Source organism: Pollicipes pollicipes, unplaced genomic scaffold, assembly GCF_011947565.3.
Source record: "Pollicipes pollicipes isolate AB1234 unplaced genomic scaffold, Ppol_2.1 Scaffold_4881;HRSCAF=5763_pilon_pilon_pilon, whole genome shotgun sequence".
NCBI lineage: Eukaryota > Metazoa > Arthropoda > Thecostraca > Pollicipedomorpha > Pollicipedidae > Pollicipes > Pollicipes pollicipes.
In genome coordinates, this window is record NW_023596576.1 from 29,333,070 (window position 1) to 29,356,296 (window position 23,227).

The 23,227-nt window shown below is 47.2% G+C and overlaps 1 protein-coding gene across 12 annotated transcripts in view; it reads right to left on the reverse strand.

Annotated features, from left to right (window-relative positions):
• LOC119101620 (protein PRRC1) overlaps positions 1-23,227 on the reverse strand; it is an 88,804-nt gene that overhangs the window by 31,463 nt on the left and 34,114 nt on the right. The window contains exons 1-5 of one of the 12 annotated variants that reach the window (XM_037225017.1): positions 11,974-11,991; positions 5,971-6,129; positions 2,739-2,962; positions 2,188-2,284; positions 869-1,101 (exon numbers count right to left, since the gene is read on the reverse strand). In XM_037225017.1, the coding sequence (XP_037080912.1) occupies positions 869-1,101; positions 2,188-2,284; positions 2,739-2,961 (553 nt within the window). In that variant the 5' untranslated portion in view covers position 2,962; positions 5,971-6,129; positions 11,974-11,991. Of the gene's footprint in view, positions 1-868; positions 1,102-2,187; positions 2,285-2,738; positions 2,963-5,706; positions 6,554-11,938; positions 12,043-23,227 lie in introns of those variants that run through there. The other 11 variants (XM_037225018.1, XM_037225015.1, XM_037225012.1 and 8 more) reach the window with 11 other exon arrangements.

Consider the following 23,227-nt stretch of genomic DNA (forward strand, 5'->3'; position numbering starts at 1 on the left):
TCATATATCACCGTGACGTAGATGGCTGAGTTGCATTGAACTTCAGAAATGCCACGATGTTATTAACTAGCTTCTTAGACGAAATCGGAAGATGTGCTCCCCTTGTACAACAGGAATTTCCAGGAGTCTCCCTGTCTTTTAGAAAGCAACACGGGCGACGCCTACCCCAACTAGACAGGCTACCAATCAGCGAGCAAATTTGATTGCTTTGTTAAGCGCCGTGCATATGAACCGGGTGACTGTTTTCATCGTCGGTGTTTAAAAGCAATGCTACACTCGAGTTCTGCGCATACCCCTTACAGGAACTCAACTCTAATGAATGTTGCCAGACCAGGTACCTCCTGTCAGTGACGTCGATTGGGCCTGGAATAGGTCAGTAATGTGGCGTGTACAATAAGAATGCGCGTTCGGATCATGCATGGGAAACTAACTTAGGACACATGCTGTCAGCGATTCATCTTTTTTACCCAGATGTATTGACTGGATTACCATCAAATTGTGTTACCTGACTGCTTAAAATAAACACCTCCATGGCTTCTGGGATTCCGCTCGGCTTGGCACTGTATGTTCGCTGTTCTCCACTTTCAGAGGAAGCGATGGCGCCATATATTACCTTGACTAGTGAAAAGGTGGCATTTGCTTTACGTATTTTGCAGGGACTATTTGAATAAACCTATCTACTGTTTGGTAACGGCTGTATCTAGACCTAGGTGTAGCCAGACATCTCTGGACTGCAGAGACGATCACGGCCCCTCAGCATGCCACTGTCAGTCTGAGCGGTCACCTCCAGACAATCAGGGACGGGCACATGAACTGTAGCCGGTCCGGTGAGCCGTCATGACGCCTGCGCTGATGGCGGGGTACTCACGGATCAGGTCCCGCATCTGAGGGTCCAGCGTGGTGATCACGGTATCCATGGAGGTGCGCGCCCGCTCGGCCACCTTCGTTAGCACCTCACTCTTCTGGACAGTGTCCTTGAGCCAGCCCAGCCAACCGTCACCCGGATCGCTTCCGCCGGCCACCACTGCCGCCGGCCCAGCCATCGGCGTCTTCGCGTAGTCGACGGTGACCCCGCAGTCCGCCGGCGTGGCCAGCACACCACTGACAGGAGAGGAGGGCGTCACCAGGGCCGACGGCGTGGCCAGCACACCACTGACAGGAGCAGGAGGGCGTCACCAGGGCCGACGGCGTGGCCAGCACACCACTGACAGGAGCAGGAGGGCGTCACCAGGGCCGACGGCGTGGCCAGCACACCACTGACAGGACCAGGAGGGCGTCACCAGGGCCGACGGCGTGGCCAGCACACCACTGACAGGACCAGGAGGGTGTCACCAGGGCCGACGGCGTGGCCAGCACACCACTGACAGGAGCAGGAGGGCGTAACCAGGGCCGACGGCGTGGCCAGCACACCACTGACAGGAGCAGGAGGGCCTTACCAGGGCCGACGGCATGGGCAGCACACTACTGGCACGAAAAGGAGGGCGTCACCAGGGCCGACGGCGTGGGCAGCACACCACTGACAGGAACAGGAGGGCGTCACCAGGACCGACGTCGCGGCCAGCACACTTCTGGCACAAACAGGAGGGCGTCACCAGGGCCGACGGCGTGGCCAGCACACCACTGGAAGAAGCTGGTGGGCGTCATCAGGGCAGACGGCGTGGCCAGCACACCACTGGAAGAAGCTGGTGGGCGTCATCAGGGCAGATGGAGTGGCCAGCGCACCACTGGAAGAAGCTGGTGGGCGTCATCAGGTCAGACGGAGTGGCCAGCACACCACTGACACAGCGAGACCAGCATACCACTGTCGGAGACAGGAAGGCCGACGGAGACAGGAAGGCCGACGAAGGTCACCAGGGCCGACGGTGTGGCCAGCACACCACCGATAGAGACAGCGTGGCCAGCACACCAATGACGGAGACAGGATGGCACCAAGGCCTATGGCATGACCAGCACACCATTGACAGACAGCGAGAACAGCACATCACTAACGGAGACATAAGGGCGTTACCAGGGCCGATAGTGTGGTCAGTACATTACTAACGGAGACAACAGGGCGTCACCAGGGCCGATAGTGTGGCCATGACACCACTGAAGGAGACGAGCCGATGTTATATGGTGCGGCAGTGACGCTGGCGGCCGCACCTGCAGCTGAGCCTCAGTGCAGTGGCAGGGCTGGCAGCTGCTCACCTGTCGCCCGGCGGTGCGCCGTCGGCCGGCGGCGGGCCGGTGATGACGCCCGGTTGGTACAGCGGTGCGGGACAGGCAGCGCCGGTCGTCGCCAACTCTGCAACGGGGCCAGCCCTGCTCACCACCAGTCCTACCCATCGCCACGACACAGTACTGACAATTAGGTACACAATCATACGCTCCAAAGGCCTGCAGGCTCCGATTGGAATGGGCGTGAGGAAAGAACAGATATCGTTTTCACCATCGGCGTGGCCATGACGCGACGGAAGCTATCCGGCGCCGTTCCGCTCATAGCTAAACAACAAACGTATCATCTCGTGATATTAGAGGTGACACAGTTTTCCCATCACCAGGGTCTGGTGATGGGAATGGAGGTGATGTTTGGCTACCTGATGTCACAACGTATTGCTAGGAAAAAAAACTGGTACTTTAACAACAGCAGAGCACATCTATGTCTCATTCCTACACAGGTAGACAAGAGACAGGCTATACAACCAAAGCCCCCGCCACCTGGTCGTACACATGCGTGCAGACATGCCCGCAGTACGTACCTGGTGGCGCCACATATCTGGGCCGAGAGGAGTGTCCGGCAGCGGCAGCCGACAGTGGCCTGGCGCCCGAGCTGGTGGGCGGCGGGGCCAGCGGCGCCGCGCCGGCGGCGGACGCCGAGCTCAATGGAGCGGCAGCAGGTGCAGCCATTGGCAGCGCTGTTGCCTGGGTAACAAACGACGGCAGTGCCGACGGTGGAGGCACATTGGACAGTGGGCTCGACATCCTGAAAAATAAAATCCAATGGTGGTGATGGTGTCAAGACAATATTTCAGAGAGCAGACATTTAAAAAACAGTGATCAGCTCCTGAAGCTGACACCACAGGAGATTAAACAAAGTAGTTTCTAGGATCTTTCAATATTTCTGAAAGCCATCCCAAATTGCAAGTTTGCTATGCAATGGTAGAACCCCCTAAATAACTGCATGGGCAGGGCAGAGTGGGGAGCCAGGTCAAGTTGTCTTCCATCATTTTTCTCATCTCATTTTTATGCATCCTGGTGGGACAATTATAACCCAAAGAATCACCAACAGATGAGAAAAGCTTCTTGCGCAAAATGTCCCTTTAGCCCCAATTCATACAAGCACACATCAAATGATAGTGGGTAAATCATGTGCATTTTACAAAACTGCCTCAAATGTTCTGATTGCCTTTACTGTGCAGCTCAATGTTCATCACTTGTACAATAATGACAGATGGAAAACCTTATAATGCAATGCAGGCTGGAAGCCTTAATGGCATAGGGAGAATTAGAAATTGCCTGCATCATGTGTGGGAAAGCTAATTTATTTTAGGAGCAAGGATATGTGCATGGCATGATAAAGGACAGTGTTGCTAGCACACTGGCAATACTGCACTGGTGTAATTGGTGTAACAACCATGAAAGCTAAAGGGTGCCTCAAAGTTCACAAAATAGAACTTAGGTCCAGCTTTTGTCTGTAGCATGCATTGTACACTTCAAATGTCAAAAGTTCACAAAATAGAACATACATCACAGCTTTTGTCTGTAGAATGCATGGTATGCTTCCAATGTCATACTTTAAATCCAACTGTCCCCCAGATTTCAGTTTCACAAATCAAATTCCAATTTACCCTCCACCACACCCTCAGCTTTGGATGTGTGATAACACATCCAAAGCTGAGGGTGTGGTGATTGTTGATGATTGTCCTATGAGCAGGGCTATTATTTTGATATAGATGACACTGTACCTTGTGGTGCAGCCAGGCTTCTGCTCTTACATGCTTTGAAGTCTTATGTTTTCATATGCATTTACATCTAAAATACATATATTTCTACAATAATTTAAATTTTGAAGGCAACTGATTTGGCAGTTGCATAACCAGTGTCACAAAAAATACACATTTCCTGGCATAATGTATACCAGGAGATTTGGTACTCCAGTAATGTGAGTGGATTACATGGAATATCTGGTACTCCACCATGATGCAACAAATACGGTTTTTGGAAAAACACATTTTACCTCTCTGTTTCATGACAACATGAAAACTGAGGATGCGACAGCTGGGGAATTGCTGCTTCCATCACGAGCAGGATATTGATATCTACAAGAGTACAAATCTTGCACCCACCACACTTAGATGCCCAATAGCAAGCAGCCTGAGATGCCACCTAGGTACAAAACAAATCATGTCTGGATATGTGAAATGTGTGTAAATGTTAAATGGAATCGCCTTCATACAATGACGCAAAATGAAGAACAGGTAGCAGAATCACACCCGTCTGTGAACTGGCAAAGCTTCTACTTCCCATGTCTGGTGCACACCAACTCTAACTTGAACATGACTTAACTTACCATCGATGACAAACTGCATTAATTGCCAAGGGTGCAGGAAACTGATAGAAAAACCACACACCCAAGCACCTACCACAGACATCCCCTACTCAAACACCACCACTGCACTATGGTGATGCAAATGGGAGAATCACTCACAATTCAGCATCTGAATTGTGGTTATTCAATCATTCAGTGGCTTGCGCCCCCCTTCCAGCTCAGCTCCGAGGTTGAACATAGCAAAACTCTCCAATTGGTTTAATGATTTGCCTCCTCATGACAGATTTGTCAAGAGCATAAGTATTCTGCTCCCACTCACATCTTGAACAGATCTCATAAAATTACAAAGGAAGCTGCATAGGGATGATATCACTTAAGAAAGAGTATACAAGGACTTATTTACACTTGTCCAGAACCACCTAGTGGTTGGATATCTGCCCACTTACTGGTATTCTGAATACAAAAATGTAAGGCAGCTGGGAATTTGACTGACGTTAAATTTGTCATTTAGGGGTGTGAAATTAAGGCTGGCAATTCAAGCTTTACAAAAATATCCTTTTTAGTAAAAAGAAATGTTGCTTTAATAGCCAAAAAATTATTCAGATACAGCAAAACCACTAGGAGACCAATGACATCAGTCCATAACTTTGACCTCACAAATTAAGTGAAAGGATTTATTAGGACACAAAACATCAACCAACTGAAACATAAATTATCAAATTTGGCAATATTAGTTAAAGTGCACTAAAATCCATTAAAAAATTGTGTTATCCTCCAGAGTCAGTAAAGTGACGACTCATATCTTTACACCAGCCGGCCTGGCTCACACCTTTATGCCGGTCAGTCATGCATCGACTCAGTGTCTGGGTAAATGGGTGGAGTGGGCTAACTGCCTATATTAAGTACTGGGCTGGGATGTGCAGGGCCTCCTGTGTTCTCCAAGACTTGGAAGGTGGAGGGCATGACAGTTAATACAAAAAATTGTCCTCTGTTTGCAGCCCAAGATGGAAATGAGCCCAACCTGAAAGTTTGACAGCATACTTGCCAAATCCCCAGAATTGAAAAATGAATGCTGCTTGCTCATTACAGCTAAATCTTTTCATCATACCATACACAATTTTTTGTTTCAATGCACTCTGTGCCCAGGTCCAAGCCTGCTAACCAGCAGTTTATCTCACCTGTCATCTTTCAATGACACTCACTATCACAGGCACAGCCATGCATGATGGCTTTCCAAAACAGCTCATCCCAGTGCCTAGAAACCCTCACAAATTGATTCAGTGCAATAATGTGAGTGATGAGGGGGGACAATATTGAGACCTGACCTGAGGTCAAACACCTCAAAAACATGAACACAAAATTGTACATGCAAATGCAGACAACTCAAATATCAGTATATGTGCCTGATTATTGTGAAACATTCACCACTAGGTGCCCCATACCTGATTCTGTTTTGCAGTTCTCAGTTTGGTGATTCTGTCAGGTTAAAAGTACCAAATTTCACAAAGTCCAAAATTTTTGCTTGCAAGAACTTATAGCTCAGAACCTAGCAAATCAATTGTTGGCACCCCTTCTTCATTGGATGCCCCATACCCAATCCCCTGCAACAATTCCAAACTTGGTGACCACAGGTCAGGTCAAGTCATCAAATGTCACGGAGTCCAAATTCTCGCTTGCTGACTACTTGTAGCTTAGAATCTCTCACAGACAGCTGCCAATCCTTACCATTCAGTACATTTACCCTAAATCTCTGCTGAAGCTCCAAGTGCAGAGCCATTTATAATTATACCCTTTCCTATATGATTATTCCAAAGAAAAAAAGTAGCTTGGTCAGGCTGACTTATGAGGCTTAATTTTTCCTCAGCAAGGCGTTAATCACGATGACGCCATGCACAATTCAGCACGTGATTTTCACCAGAATACCTAAGGAGAAATGTAGGCAATTCGCTATCTATAAATAATTCTCCATCTGCTCCGTAGCTTCAAAATGTACAGCAGGCGTGACCATAGATTCAGCAAGGGAGCATTCACGGTAATTTTTTACTTGGGTACCTGTATGGCCGACGGAGGGAAGAGCTACGCTAGCTGCAGGGTTTCGAGTATTGTCGTGCGGGGCAAAAGCTGTGAGGCATCAGCTAACATTGTGACGTCACTGGAAATGGTTTTGCATCGATCGGGATCGGGGTTCTCTCGGGCCGACTGAAGGCCATAAGGCTTTTGCTTGTGATATGGTGTCACTGGTATTCGGCTGGGTATGTGACGTCACTGGTCGTGAGTGTATAAGGCTCTTTTGGGTCCACTGAATGCCGTAATGCATCAGCTGGCCATGTGTCGTCACTGGTATTCGATTGAACATCAGGCGCGGCCGGCCTCGTTCCATCTTTACTTTTCGTACCTGTCTGCCGCAAGCATTTGCGTGCCGCATAAAGGTTTGACCGAATTACCCCAATGTGTGACGTCCCTAATCATCACTTCATACGAGTGCACTTAGGCCTCACGACCACGGTGTGTCGTGGTCCGCGAAGTATCACCGGATAGCGTGACGTCACTGGTATTCGAATAAAAACTGGGCGCAACAGGCCGTGCTTCATTTTTACCTTTGTACTTGCCTACTGCAAGCATTGGCGTGCTGGATGAAAGCTGCCGAACCACCTGAGTGTGTGACATCACTGGCCATGAGTTCCAACGGTGCTTTTCGGCCAACTGAAGACCACAAGGTGTCAGCTAACGACGTCACTGCTATACGACTGTAAGACGTCAATGGCCGTGGGTTTCCACGGGCCCTATAGGACCGACGAAATGCCGTTAGGCATCAGCTGGCGATATGACGTCACTGGTATTTGGCTGAACATCAGGCAACAGGCCATGCTCCATTTATACCTTTCGTACATGTCTGCTGCAAGTATTGGCGGATTTTTTGTGCGGCCAACTGAAGACCATAAAGCATCAGCTAACGATGTGACGTCGCTGGCACTCGACTGTGCGTGTCGCTGGTCATGAGGTTTTACGGCCTCTTTTGGGGCGACGAAAGGTCATACGGCAATGACTGAAGATGTGACGTCACTGGTATTCGAATGAACTTCGGGCGCGACAGACCATGTTCCACCTTTATCTTTGGTACCTGTCCATTGCAAGCATTGCCGTGGAAGGCTCTGCCAAATTACCTAAGTGTGTACGTCACTGACCATTAATTTGCACACTCTTTTGAGCCTACTATAGGCCACAAGGCATCAGCTGACGATATGATGTCACTGGGTTTCGACTAGACATCATGCGCAAACAGGCCATGCTCCATCTAAGCCATGTTTCGTCTGTACCTTTCGCACCTATCTACTGCAAGTATTCGCGCGACACAGGGGCTCTGCCGAATTACCTGAGCGTGTGGTGTAACTAGTTATGAGTTAACGCGGGTTTACTCTGGCTGACTGAAGGACATCAAGCATCAGCTGACGATATGACGTCACTGGTATTCGACTAAACTTCAGGCGCGACAGGCCATGTTCCATCTTTACCTTTCGTACCTGTCTCTTGGAAGTATGGGCGTGCTGAATGAAGGCTCTGTCGAGTCTCCTGAGTAAGTAACGTCACTGGTCAAGAGCTTTTTACGGGACCTTTTGTACCCCCAAACGGTATAATGCATCAGCTGATGATATGACGTCACTGGTGTCCGACTTAACATCAGGCGCGACAGGCCATGTTCTATCTTTACCTTTCGTACCCGTCTATTACAAGTATTGACGTGCTGAATGAAGGCTCTGTCGAGTCTCCTGGGTGTGTAACGTTACTGGTCATGAGTTTTTTCTGGCTCCTTGGAACCCTCTATAGGGAAAAATGCATCAGTTGACGACATGATGTCAATGGTGTTTCGACTTAACATGAGGCGTAACAGGTCATGTTCCATCTTTGCCTTTCGTGCCTGTAAAGTATTGGTGCGTTAAATGATGGCTCTGCCGAGTCACCTGAGTGTGCGACGTCACTGGTCATGAATTTTTACCAACTATTTTTGGCTGAGCGAAAGCCATAAGGCATCAGCTAACGAAATGACGTCACTGGTAATCCACTGAGTGTGTGACGTCACTGGTCATGAGCTTTTACGGGCCTTTTTTGGCCGAGTTCAGGTCATTAGGCATCAGATAACGTTATGGCGTCACTTGTATTCGAATTAACATCAGTTGCAATAAGCCATGTTTCATCTTTACCTTTCGCACCTGCCTACTGCAAGTATTCGTGCGCTACAAAAAGGCTCTGTCGATTCGCCTGAGCGTGTGGTGTAACTGGCCATGAGTTTGTGCAGGTTTACTCGGGCTGACTGACGGACATCAAGCATCAGCTGACGATATGACGTCACTGGTAATCGACTAAACTCCAGACGAATCATCTGAGTGGGTGACGTCGCTGGTCATGAGTTCATACGGATTCACTTGGGCCGCCCAAGGCTACAAAGCAACACCTCCCGTGAAGCATCACAGGATGATATGTCGTCACTGTTATTCGACGTAACATCAGGTCCAACATGCCACGTACTTTCTTTACCTTTTGTACTTGTTTATTAAAGGTATTGACGTGCTGAATGAAGGCTCCGTCGAATCTCCTGAGTGTGTGACGTCACTGGTCACGAGTTTTTTACGGGCTCCTTTGAACCCATTTTAGGTTATAATTCATCAGCTGACGACATGACGTTACTGGTGCTCGACTAAACATCAGGCGCAACAGGTCATGCTCCATATTTGCCTTTCGTACCTGGCTGCTACAAATATTCGCGTGCTATGTGAAGGCTCCGCTGAATCATCTGAGTATGTGACGCCACTGATCATCAGTTGGTAGGAGGTCACTTGGCCACCTACGGCTACGGAGTTCCGCAGCAGAGGTGGGAGATGCACCATAGTTAAGCACACTAATTTTATTGTGCGCACCATTAAGTAACAACTTCAAACGCAACGGGCTGTTTCAACGACTAAAATTTTGAACAAACGTAAACACAAAACAAAGGTGATCCCAGCCCACAAACCGACGTATATGCAAAGCTATTCCGCCCGACATCACAGGATGCGCCCCTGAGCAGCTACGGTCCGGAATGCCCTGATGGCTAAATAATAATCAAGGGCGCCGCCTAGCGGCCATAAGTCTGGGCCACAGCCCGAATATCAGTGACGTCATATGGTCAGGTGATGCTTGATGTCCTTCAGTCAGCCCGAGTAAGCCCGCGTAAACTCATGACCAGTTACACCACATGCTCAGGTGATTCGGCAGAGCCTTTATGTAGCGCGCGAATACTTGCAGTATAGAGGTGCGAAAGGCAAAGATGGAACATGACCTGTTGCGCCTGAGATTAAGTCAAATACCAGTGATGTCATATCGTCAACTGATGTCTTGTACCCTATAGGTACAAAAAAGCAGCCCGTAAAGAACTCATGACCAGTGACATTACACACTCAGGAGATTTCACAGAGCTTTCCTTAAGCATGTCAATGCTTACAATAGACAGGTACGAAAGGTAAAGACGAACATGGCCTGTCGCGCCTGGTGTTAAGTTGAATACCAGTGACGTCACATCGCCAGATGATGCTTGATGTCCTTCAGTCAGCCCGGGTAAACCCGCGTAAACTCATAACCAGTCACACCACACGCTCAGGTGATTGGGCAGAGCCTTTATGTGGCGCGCGAATACTTGCAGTAGATAGGTGCGGAAGGTAAAGATGAAACATGACATTGTATCTGATGCTTAATTGAATACCAGTGACGTCATATCGTTACCTGATGCCTAATGGCCTTAAGTCGGCCCAAAAAGGCGCGGGAAAACTCATGACCAATGGCGTCACACACTTAGTGGATTACCAGTGACGACATATCGTTAGATGATGCCTAATGGCTTTCCCGGCCAACAATAGCCTGTAAAAACTCATGATGACGCACTCAGGTGATTCGGCAGAGCCATCATTAGGCTCGCCAATACTTTAACAGGTGCGAAAGGCAAAGATGGAACATGACATGTTGTGCCTGATGCTAAGTCGAACACCAGTGACATCATATCGTCAACTGAAGCATTATACCATATAGGGGGTTGAAAAGAGCCCGTAAGAACTCTTAACCAATGACGTGATATAACACGCGAATGCTTGCAGTAGACAGGTACGAAAGGTAAAGATGGAACATGGCCTGTTGAGCCTGATGTTGAGTCGAATACCAGTGACGTCATATCATCCCGCGATGCTTTACAGGATATGATGCTTTGTTGCATTGGGCTGCCCAAGTGAACCTGTATAAACTCATGACCAGTGACGTCACGCACTCAGATGGTTCAGCATCACCTTGATATAGCACGCGAATGCTTGCAGTAAACAGGTACGAAAGGCAAAGATAGAGCATGGCCTGTTGCGCATGACACCTAGACGAAAACCGGTGACGTCATATGGTCAGCTGATGTGGTATGGCTTACAGTGGGTTCAAAACAGTCTATACAAATTAATGGTTAGTGACGTTACACACTCAGGTAATTCGGCAGACCCTTCCTTCAGCGTTCAAATACTTGCAATGGACAGGTACCAAAGGTAAAGATGGAGCATGGCCATGGCCGCCTGAATTGTATTCGGACACCAGTGACGGCACATCTTCAGTTAATGTAGTATGACCTTTCGTCGGCCCAAAAGAGGCCGTAAAATCTGATCACAAGTGACATCACGCACAGTCGAATGCCAGTGACGTCACATCATTAGGCTATGCTTTACGGCCCTCAGTTGGCCCCCAAAGATCCATAAAAATGCATGACCAGTGACGTCACACACTCACGTGATTTGGTAGCTTCTATTCATCACGCCAGTGCTTGCAGTAGACAGGTACGAAGCTAAAAATGAGCCTTGACCTGTTGCGACCAATATTTAGTCGAATATCACTGACGTCACGATACCCGGTGATATTACACGGAACATGATACACCGCGGCCGTGGGGCCTAAGTGCACTCGTATCAAGTGGTGATTGGTGACGTCACACATTCAGGTGATTCAGTCAAGCTTTTATTCGGCACGCAAATGCTTGCAGCAGACAGGTACGAAAGGTAAAGATGGAATAAGGCCCGTTGCGCCTGATGTTTCATTGAATACCAGCGACGACATATCGTCAGGTGATGCTTTACGGCATTCATTGCACCCAAAAGAGCCCTAAAGCCTCACAACCAGTGACGTCACATATCCAGTCGAATACCAGTGACATCATATCGCTAGCAAATGCCTTGTAGCCTTCAGTCGGCCCAAAAGAACCCAGATCGACGCAAACCCATTTTCAGTGACGTCACTACGTCGGCTGATACCTAACAGCATTTCTCCATCATGGCAGTACAGGAACCCTGCAGCCAGCGTAGCTCTCTCCCCACCGTCGGCAATACAGGTACCCAAGTAAAAAAAAGCCGCATTCACTGAGGAAGCTAGCAAACTGAAGAATTACAAGCAACCTTTCTTCAATGGTGGTAACCACCGCGACCAGCTATTACATGGTGTTTACAGCCAACTGCCAATGAAGCCAACGCATCCCCGAGAATATTTAGTATGGATGTTTGCTAAGAGGGGACCCGTGTTTAGTACCGAGGCGTACTAAAAGTGGTGGCGTTTAGTACACATAGGTGCTAAAAAGAGCAGCCCGGTAACCCAGGGCCGAACAGAGGAAATGAGGCTGTTTAGAGGCGAACGTCGTGAATTTCTTTTTCTTCGATGAGATTGGAAAAGCTTCACCGTTTTGCGATCCCATTTACCATTTGAATGCGCGTTGCTCCTAGGACGCGGCAAGGTCGGTCGGTGGGTGGTCGGTGGGGGGCATCGTGGAAGTGGTTGTCGCATTGAGAGACAATAGGGTCCGTCGGGAGACGCGGTTTGATCAAGTGCGCTTGGCACGAACGCCTCAGACGAGCCACTTATAAAGGAAGGAGTAGTTAGATCGGTGGAGTGGATGACAAAAACGAGATGTTTCAAAACCAAGAGACTGGATACTGTCGGCGTGCCTTTCATGGCAAGCGACACATCTGTCTTTGTCTCGCACGTCAAGCTCAGTTAGGGGTCAGACAGACGTTATCCCTTTGAGACGTTACGTTTAAGACAGAGTTAGCAGGGGAGAGCGGAAGAGGTTGCCAAGGATCGCAGTGCGTGACAGTGGGGAGGGAGGGCTGGAAACGGCCGTAAATGCGTAACGTAAGTTGTGGACGGCCCGGGAAGACCTAAACACCATCTGATGCAGAGAACACACCTTGGCCGACCTGGATGAATGAGCAAGAGAGTGGTCCTGGACGCTAGCGCCGTCGTCTGTGGGGTGGCTGTCAGATCGAGTGGGGACGGGACGCAAGACGGCGTACCGGTGGCACTAAATTAATCATAGCAAACCGGCTGAGCGGCGTATCGGCGACAACAGTAACCTTGCGACCGGTTCAGGTCAGGAGCGAGGAGTAGGCTGACTTGCGGTGTAGCACACCAGCTGGGGAGCTGTTGGGAATTTACAGGTTTGACGAAAAGAGAGTGTCTGATGTTGCACTGAAACGCTGCTTGTTCACAGAGGGTGGTCACGCATCAGCTCACAAATGGGAACAATGCGTGGACGGGTGTGTTTCGGGCAGATGCGAACTTAGTTTAACATTTGTTGAACAGAAAAAAGTTGAGCTTCCGAAGCTTTTAAGTATACATAATGAAATTCTCGCCCGGCATATTGGGTGCTCCGGGCTTCTAATAGGTGCCTTCCCTTGGGTTTTCGGGGGTTCCTTGTGTTTAATGGGACCAAGGGTGGATCATCCCGGGCCTCCTGTAGACCAATAGGGCGTGATGCTGACCATCTTGAGCCTCTTACAAATCAGATATTTTCTCCCACGTGCCTTAACCCTCGCCCTGGTAGGAGGGGGGACGATACAACCCCCATAAGGCCGTTGAGGCTGCCTCTCCGACATGTTGTGCGATCGTGTCCAAGTTTTCAATAACCTGTGAGGCATCCATTTGCATGTTTTAACACAACAATCGTACTCCTAACTTTCTGGTTTCGGAGCAGTGGCTGTTTGGGGGCAAAACTGCAAGGTGATATACGGCCGACGCGTGCGGCAGCAACCAACAATGCCGTGGAACGCGCGCGCGCGGACCGATATTGTCACATTGACGTAGCGATATGCCATAACTGTGTGCTCAAGACATCAAAAATACACCATTGTGCTCAACATGGAACAAGAAACACGTCTGTTAGAGTTTTGTGGCGCCGCAAGGAAGCTCATTATATGTATAATGCTGCACAGCTGAAAAATGTAATTCTCTGGAAAGTACAACCTTGGATCTGCCATAATGGGCTCAATTGTTACACCGACAGCTTAAAAACTAGTACCAATTGTGAGATGCCATTGAGACCAAACCAATGGTGTTTTTTGCCAATTCTGATGGCAAACGCGAGGGAGATCGCATACCCCGCCCATCAGATCGTGCTAGAAAAACGGTGAATCAGGGCAAGGAATACGGGCCACTCTTTTGATTTGATGAAAATCCATACAAGACTCGAGAACAACGTGAACACGCGCATGGTCCGCGGATGACGTCGGCAACGATCCTTACGTATTAGGCCCACTTGCCGAGGGCATATTTGCAGCAAAGTCGCTCCAGTACCCGGGGCCGTATTGCTAGCGGAACATATTACACGCATGCCAGTTCAAGACCCTGAACAAACCGGCTGTCCGAAGAAGGGTTCGTCGCGTAAAATCTCCCATGTCAGGAATGCATGGAAGGAACCGCAGTACCAGCTACCTTCTATTGCAGAAGGGTAGAATAACGCGCGCTAATAGTGTTACTAGCAATAATTCGCTTTCACGTTAACTAGCGCAGGAGGCCACTGTTGAAGCGGAGCGATATTCTGTTAAGGAACCATTGTGGCCGATTGTAATTATTGGTGGTAACCCATGGTAAGGTTTGAGGCTCAGCCCTGCTAGAATGTAGTCCGGCGGCATTTCAAAGCACCTGACTCCCATCGCCGGATCAGATGGGGTGGCTGATAACCCTCTTATTTACGACTGCCCCCCCCCCCCTCAACCCCTCGCTGAGCCAGGCGGGGAGCTGCACAGGCTGCCGCGCCCGGAACGGTCGCGTCGGTCGCTGTGCGTTGGCCTAACGCTATGAGCAGCATGACTGCCCTCATGCATAAGAAATTTTTTTAAGTTTTGTTTTTTGCTCGGCCAGCTCTTGTCGAATCGCAGCACTAAGTTCTAACATTCGATTCTTTTCTGAATTGGAGACCGATTTGCAACAAATGTTGAGGAAACGCGGTCATTGGTGCTTTAAAGATTGATTAATTATGCTACCTTAAATATTAAATGTGATGCTTAGCACTCGTGCGAGAAGATACGCCCGTTTTATGTGTCCATAATGCAGTTGAGCATCAAATGCTTGAAAATATAAAGACTTTATGCGTTCATATTCGTACTACTACATTTCAGCATAGATCCATTACATCTCAGCTTGTAGCGCTTCAATTTGGTTCCGTATCTGTTGTTTTTTCTTTGATTGCCTATTAGTTGTGAATACAAATCCCGGAGATTAGAAGTTAAGTAATGGCGTTCTTTCATAGAGACCACATGAAGCAAAGGTAAAACGTGTAATAACACTTTTCAATTTCTTAAGAAAAAGTTACGGAGATATGTAAATCACGTTAGCAGATTTGTGTGATGGGCTGTGTTTTACGCCAGAGCCAACAACTGCTATATTGTCGAGGCGCACTGATAAAAATCACTTGATCAGTCCTAGTCCTATAGACTTAATACTGGCTGCTTTTGGAAGCTTAATTTTCTGTGATGGCTCGCTGAATTTTGGAGCTAATGCAAAATTTTGACCATGGCTGTAAAGTTCGGTGCAAGTTGTTTATTCCCTATGAGCTATCTTTGGGTCCCGAAATTGCATTGGTACACGCATCTGGTGAACTCCTGTCCTTCTGGGGAAACACCAGAGGTACGGGTTCCGATTCCCTGCGTTGCCCGCCCTTCCTGCCAGGGTAAGAGACATGTGACGCCATATAGCTTAAACAGCTAAGTGAGTCATAAAACAATAGTAACGACGACAACGGCCTATAACCTATCTTAATGTACATACAAGTGTGATGGCGTTGTTTTCAGTTGAAGCCATAACTGTACCATTTTTGATAAACTTTTATACAACTCTAACTTTACTGTCTGAAAAAAACTTTTATCAACGTCCAGCTTTGTCAGCCTATGGATCAGTACGTTGAGAAAGAAATGGCAATTAGCAAACAGTGCTGAGCAGCGCGTCCAAATATGCGGTTAGTGCGTGTCGACGAGCTGCAAGCAGAGGAAATTTTAAAGTTGCTTGGCTTTTTTGGTATAGTTCCTCACAATGTTGCTTGTTGGTTAACTCGATTTTGAAACAAAATGACCACTTGCAGTTCATCGTGCCCAATAGGTGCGAACAATATCTACGTCAGGTAAGAAACACAACAGGTAGTTAAATCGGATAATATGGTAGCGTCGAACTGAAGGTAAGGAGATGATCCTGTCAGATTTAATTTTCCTGAGATACGCGACAAAAATATCAGATATCGGAGTCCCATAGACTTATTTAGATGTTAAAAACTTCAGACGGAATATTTGGAATAGGTGCTTCTGTACTCAATTGGTTGGTTTAAAAAACATGTAAGGCTTCCAAGGGTATACAAAAGAAAACGAAAAAAAGGAAATTCCTCTCGTAGTGTAGCACTTTTGTCCAATTTTTGCTACGTTTATTTTTGCGCATGAATGTCTAAAATTGGCACGTTTGTAGTGCCCTGCTAATTCGACCCAACTTAGCTTGAAGCGTCGACGTGCCAATGAATTTCCACAACCGGCTTCGTGCAACCCGTCAAAATTTGTGGCAAAAAATTGCGGCAAGTGGAAATCAACACATTTTTAAAACTGCATGGTAGCATTTTGATATCAAATGATGAGGTATTATTAAGCTCACAACTCGGCTGCCTTACAAGGTTGAATGACGCAAATGGTTTCTTTGAAAGAGCAATACAAAGCGCTATCTTTTGTAGGAAATATGACTGGAAGTGTCAGTTAACTCGCTTTTTCATATTCAAACAAGGTATAAAATACATAAAAGGTACCTCCAAGAGCTCTGACTAATGTCAGTATTCGAAATCCGTCACAACGAAAGAATGTGAGTGTATTTTCGTGCTTTACGTCTTGTCACACAATGTCACGTCCGTGATATGGTGAGTAAATTTCCTGAAATATCATTCTGATCGCGTAATCCGATCTCTAACCAACATTGAGATAATATTTGTTACTTGACCAGAAGGCCAATTTCCGACCTATTTTTCGGAGTTTTTTTTTCTCTCGAAGAAACGGCACATCATCCCACACTAAACGTGCATGAGCGACCGGTATCGTAAGGTATTTCGTTTTAGAATAACCGCTGGCAATAACCATATTGTACGTGAATGTTGCGTTTTGTGGGTATTGTCGGTGTCTGATTTTGGGAACTAACGCAAAGGTAGTGATTGTGTCTGTCGGCGGTGAATTTATTTTCGCTCGGTAGATTGAGTCGATGCGGTAGATTCATTCTCAATTCCAAATGCCCCTTCATGTTGCTTCCGCTTAAGCTATGGTCATGAGATTTACCAAGGTACCAGTTCGATCCATTATGAACACAAGGTTTAGGGGACGGAAATCAGCAAGACGATTTGATGTCTTATCTCCGTTCATGCGTATGTAGGTTACTGTTGGAACGTGTGATGAACCTTGATTTAAGTTAGTACGGGAAAAATGTTCGCCTACGGATGTCCTCGTGGTTAAACATAGATAATGCGAGACGTCAAAAGAAGTCTGAAAATTTTAAAGTTTTGAAATAGTTTAATTTTGGATCCAGCTACAGCCAAAAGCTGACTTTCGTGTAGCGCTTCTGGAAAACGTTCCCTTCGTGTTTCACATACGTATCAAACGCCTGGAAGCTTATAATTGGCGCTCCGGGTGGAAGCAGGCACAAGGGGCATGTGGCCCCTTCGGTCCCTCGGGATCCAAAGGTTCACTCGGGATTGACAATCAACGGCCCGATTACAGGGCTCGAAGGGCTGAACGGCTGACCGGAGATCTCCAGTCCGAATGACCGGAGCCCTCTGATGTCAATCAAAGGGTCTCTGGCAGTGAAAGGGGCCCATCCGAGAAAAGACCTTCACTTCGGTCGAGATCACCACTTATCGGCCCTTTGTCGGACTAGGGCCCATTTTCCAAGCATGTACAAGGTCCGGGCCCACGAATGTCATTCAGAAGACCTCACAAGTCGCATTTGTCGGGGTCCTCTTGTCGGACAGGGATGCCCTCTGATCACAGTGCAAACACAACAAAATTTTGTGCTGCTCGAGCCGGCCAGCGGCCCATTTGGTACCCATCACAGCCCACCACAGGCGCTCTCCGTTGGTTCGGGCCATCTGAGAACGACAGAAGATTGATAGCAGTGAAAGGGTGCATTATGACTCAACGAGACGGTTCAACGGCTCCGATTCTCACAGGAGGCCTCAGTAACAACCTGGAGCTCTCTACTCCGCTTCGACCAGTGGCCCATTGAGTGGGACTGGGTCCGCTGTGCAAATTACTTGACCCTCTGCGCCCGTAAGTGATCTTTTTGCATCAGTGAGAGCCACTGCATCGATCCGGCTACAGCTTCTCCAAAGCGAAGACAGCATGCGTCGGGGAGGGGACCGGTGTACAATACATTACCTGAATGAATCCTCGGAATGAATCAAGAGGCGCCGATTCCCATGTCGCGAGATGGTTGCTGGTGAATACCTTGCGCTGGGATGAAAAGGTTCTTTAGCCACTGACCGGAAAAGGTAGCACCCCTCCCCCTGGTTTGTTACCATTTACTAGTGTAGTGCAGTGGAGTGTGCTATGAATCAGTATATCTGCCATCATAGTGTTCTACCAAAGTCTTCCTCCGTCCCGCATATCCGAGGGTCTCTTAAGTTTGTAAAATCCATTGATGTCCTCTAGGAGCGCGAACGCCAGCGGTATCTGATTGTAAGATGGGGGAAATTAGGTGAATTCCGGTAAACCTTTGAGGATTTTCATCAGGAGCCTTTATTGCGCTGTGTCCTCCCTCTTCAACCTACCCAGGCTCTCCTCTATACCACGTTATTCTCCAACGCTTGTCTTGTTCTCCAGACTCTTCCTAAAAAACATTCCTTCCTCTTTAAAGTTCCACAGATCCCTAAACTTCGTTTTACTCTCCAAAATTTCCCTAAAATTTCATATCTGCTTCCATTGTGTAGTTCTCGATGTCACCTCCTTTCAGAAACAACGTAGATACACATCGAAGCACAATGCACCATGCGTCACATCATTTATTAGTGACTCAATCGTTCACGTACAGTGTCGCATAGCCCGTGCCGGCAACAAAGTACACTTAAACGCCCACACACAAGTTGCATCTCTGAGCTGATTGCACACGGTCCACCACATTTTTCTCAACAGAAAACATGCCAACAAACTTGACCTGGCGAAGGAGATCGCTATGCCATGCTAAATCTCCCAGCATCGCACCTGAGACAAATAGGCGGTTACATAGCACACCTGATGCTCTGTGACGGTTTTTGGTGCACGGCATCGGAGCCAGTGCCGTCACAATGACCTGGCTACAGAGCATCAATGCTGGATACCTAGTGGTGTGCCCCAGTTCAAGATCAGTTAGTTTTTCGAGGGAGGCGACACCGCTGTGCGTGTGGGCTGCCCGGACTAGACTTTGGAATTTGCAGACCGTAAGAATTCTAACATTTGTCGAGAAGTCATATGACAGGGCTTACGTAGCTCTTAATCGTGATACCACGAAGGTGACGATGACGCGCTGAATACGGTGAAACTACGTCAGAGCTGGTGACATGACGCTGTTACTGCCGACACCGCGCCGGATCTGTAGGCACAACGACAGAGCCGGCGACGACGGAGCCCTTGAACGGAAGAGCCCGTGCACCTAAATAACACTCAAATGCATGTGAAATTCTAAGAGTGGAAGCAGAGAGCCCTAACAGGACGGCACGCTCGACAGACAAAGCCATAGTAAACTTGAGTTCACTTTTAGTTGAACCTGGGAAATTCCTTCCACTGTCTACACCACAAATCATTTCACACCTCCAAATAATTTCTAAACGGATGGCTCAGCCCGTCCATGACACACGATGGAAGAGGTTTTGATAACCCACATTTCCTTCTCACTTTGCGACCCTGACGATATTGGGGTGAAACAAAATGTCGCAGCTTGTCCGTCGTGACAAAAACAAGATTCTCGACCATCCTCTGTCTTATCCTACAGCCGGGGTCGCTCACACCACACAAAGCTCCCTACCTTGCGTTACCATCAAACGTCATATGAGGCGAAATTCGTGTTGAAGTAAAGCGCCTTGGTACACCCGTTTGAGATAAATAGGGCGGAAAGTAGAAGTAATAAATACCTCAAACATACTCATCCAAATCCATGACACTTACCGGAGAAGCAAAACAACTGCATTAGATGAACTGACCTGACCTGACATGATCTCAGCCTGAACTGCTATGACCTCAGCCCGAACTGACATGACCTTAGCCTGAACTGACATGACCTAGCCTGAACTGACATGACCTAGCCTGAACTGACATGACCTTAGCCTGAACTGACATGACCTTAGCCTGAACTGACATGACCTTAGCCTGAACTGACATGACCTTAGCCTGAACTGACATGACTCTTCCAAACTCTAGTTGTGTTGTATAATCCTAACGGACACGGACGGACGTTCGTTCGTTTCACCTAGTTACGCAGGTCTACGGTCAATATTGCTGGTATACTTGCTCTGATATTGGTTTCAAAATACTGGTTTCAGTTGACCTGAGGTCACTGAAGATTTCAACGATTTCTAAGGTGATATAGACTGCCTGTAACATCGTCAAGCATGTTATATATGGCACATCAATACCTGGGTGCAGTTGCACGGGATAATCACAGTTTGAATTTTTTAATTAGACGATTTGGTTCTTAGATATCATGGACAAATCGTACTGTTGGCGCCGTAACGTTAGGGGCTCCGTGTTTCGGACATCAATTCCGAACGAATTATCTGGTATGAGTGCACTTTTTCCTAGTATGCGTTTGAGTATGTGACATTTTTTGTTGGTAAACTTTCTTCGCATAAAACGTAAATTATTGGAGCGTTCCTTTCACTAATCATGCTAGTACCAACGCTGAAAAATCGATTGTAGGTAAAAGGCACCGTGATGCATGCTCTGACGTCAGAGACATAGCAAGGATGTTCTCCCGGCGCAAAAGCTAGATACCGGAAAGCGACGGGACAGGATGGGACAAACGAAACAGCAGAACATGCGGTAGTGCATGACAGATGGCACGGTAGGACAGAAGACAGAGGACTTGGGCGGGGGGCAAAAATCCAAGGACTGACTACAGAGGGCAGAAAGCGGAGGACAGAGGACAAGGACGGCCAGAATGAAAAACAGAAAACAGATAAACACAAAATCCGCCCGTCCTGGCCACCGCACACTTATATGTTCTGTTCAAGACAAAACAGGACAGGACAGGACAAGAAAGGACAGACCCGGCAATGAAAGGCCCGGTCTTATGCGAGTTTTTCACCTTCGCCCAATGATGGAGCCTCGGGGCCTGCCCGAAAGATATTGGAAACTAGCAGGTTATGGCCACGGCGGACACGGCATCGGAAAGCTCTAGTCAAGCTGCATTAAATGGGTGTGATTGAATATGGGTGAACGTAATATTGGACAGATCAATCAGGTCATATGCATCTAATTAGAACTCCTGGCTGCCTCCTCTTATGCACACAACTAAAATTGCTAAGACAAAACAGAGCATGGCGTCACATGGGTTCGGAAAGCTTTACCAGAGGAGTAAAAATGGTGAACATCGCCACGTGTGACCTGTGATGTCGTTTTCGTCACTTGGCTTTTACACCGCACTCAGATGCTGAGGCTACGTGGCGTCGCCTGCCTCCCATCCTGGCAGGAAGAGTGGGCACCGTGGAGAATCCAACCCCGTACCTCTGGTTTACTGGATGCGCAGCCCTACAATATCGGTACTGAGGCGATATGACATGCCAGATCAAAGCGGGGAAGGCTGTTGTTGCATTGACCCATCCAGTGATATCTGAAAACTTTCATAGCTTCAGCACCATTAAGTCACATGGGAACACTTTCAAAAAGCAAATCTGTTTACAAAAATCATAGTAAACCTAAACCTAGCTATATAACCGCCCAATAAGCTACAACCACTCAATTCACCGTGTTAATAAGGGCCATACAGTCACGCTAGTCGGAGGGGGTAATTACCTGGTCATTTTTGTGCCGGGTTTTGGGCTGGATGTCCAGGGAGTCCACCCAGCCAAGCAGAGCTTGTTGCTGGGAGAACTCCCGGAGCCAGCGCCGTGGATTTGGGTATATGTGCATGACTTATATCAGAAATTGATTATGAAACATGAAGGAGGTCAAATATGAAGTGCCTTGGATATGAACAGCACAAAGGATTGCAATGTCTTCAAATATGTTGGTTGCGTTAATATGTACTCATGTTTTTGCGGATGATGTTCTTAACGATGGTTTTTGATGCAGGAATATCAGTTGTTCTTGGAAAATATGAAACCATAGTGTTGTTCCACAGCTTAGGGCCGAGGCAAGATGCCGTAAATAATCTAATTACGATTAGAGAAAGGTTGGTCTAAATGTTTTGCTCGCCTCATATCCATGTCATTCGATTCGTAGAGCTTGTAAACTAAATCGAATGATGCAGGGAGCTGTGAAGTTAAAAATTTGTGCATCACAATTAACACTTGGGATTTACCAATATCCGATAGTTTCAAAATTGTGTGTCGTTTAAAGATTGGCTCTGAGCGTTGTGGAGGATACACATCTTCTATAAGACGCACAGCCCTTTTTTGCAAAATTACTAACCGATCTAGTTGGGAAGCATAATTCATACCCCAAATCAAGCAGCAGTAATTTAAATAAGGAAGAATCAAGGTGTTATACAGTAGAAGTGATGTTGTTTTATCAATAAAGTACCTGACCCTACTTATTATTCCAATATTTCTACTTGCTATGCTTGCAACAAAATTAGTGTGGCTTGTAAATTTAAGAGATTTGTCAATAATTACACCAAGGTATTTTTTTTTTTTCTCTTCAATAGGCGAATTATTAATTTGCACATTTAGTTCGAAACGCGAAGAAAGGGTAGTGTAATGCCGTGTGAATTTTTTTGATACGTTCAGGGAAAGAAAATTAGCAGCAAACCGGGAAGTCATTAGAAGCAAAAGCGTATTGACATTGTTTTGAAGTTCAACAATACGTTTATTTTTGAAAACAATCACAGTATCATCTGCGCAAGACAGACAAATCGTGTTACTGCTTAATTTGGGTATGTCATTTATGTACATTAAAAGAGAATTGGGCCGAGAATGGATCCTTGAGGTACCCCCATTACTACGTTTTTGAGTGTTGATAGATAATTCCTGATTTTTACACATTGAGTTCTGCCACACAATTATGAAGACATGATTTCATGAGATTTTCGTCGAATACCATATTTAGTAAGTTTACGTAGAAGAAAGTTTATGTTTACAGCGTCAAAGGTTTTTTTCAAATATAAATACAAACCTAACACACATTCCCCGTTTTCAAAAGCCTTAGTGATAGTTTCCTGCAGAAGAACAATTGG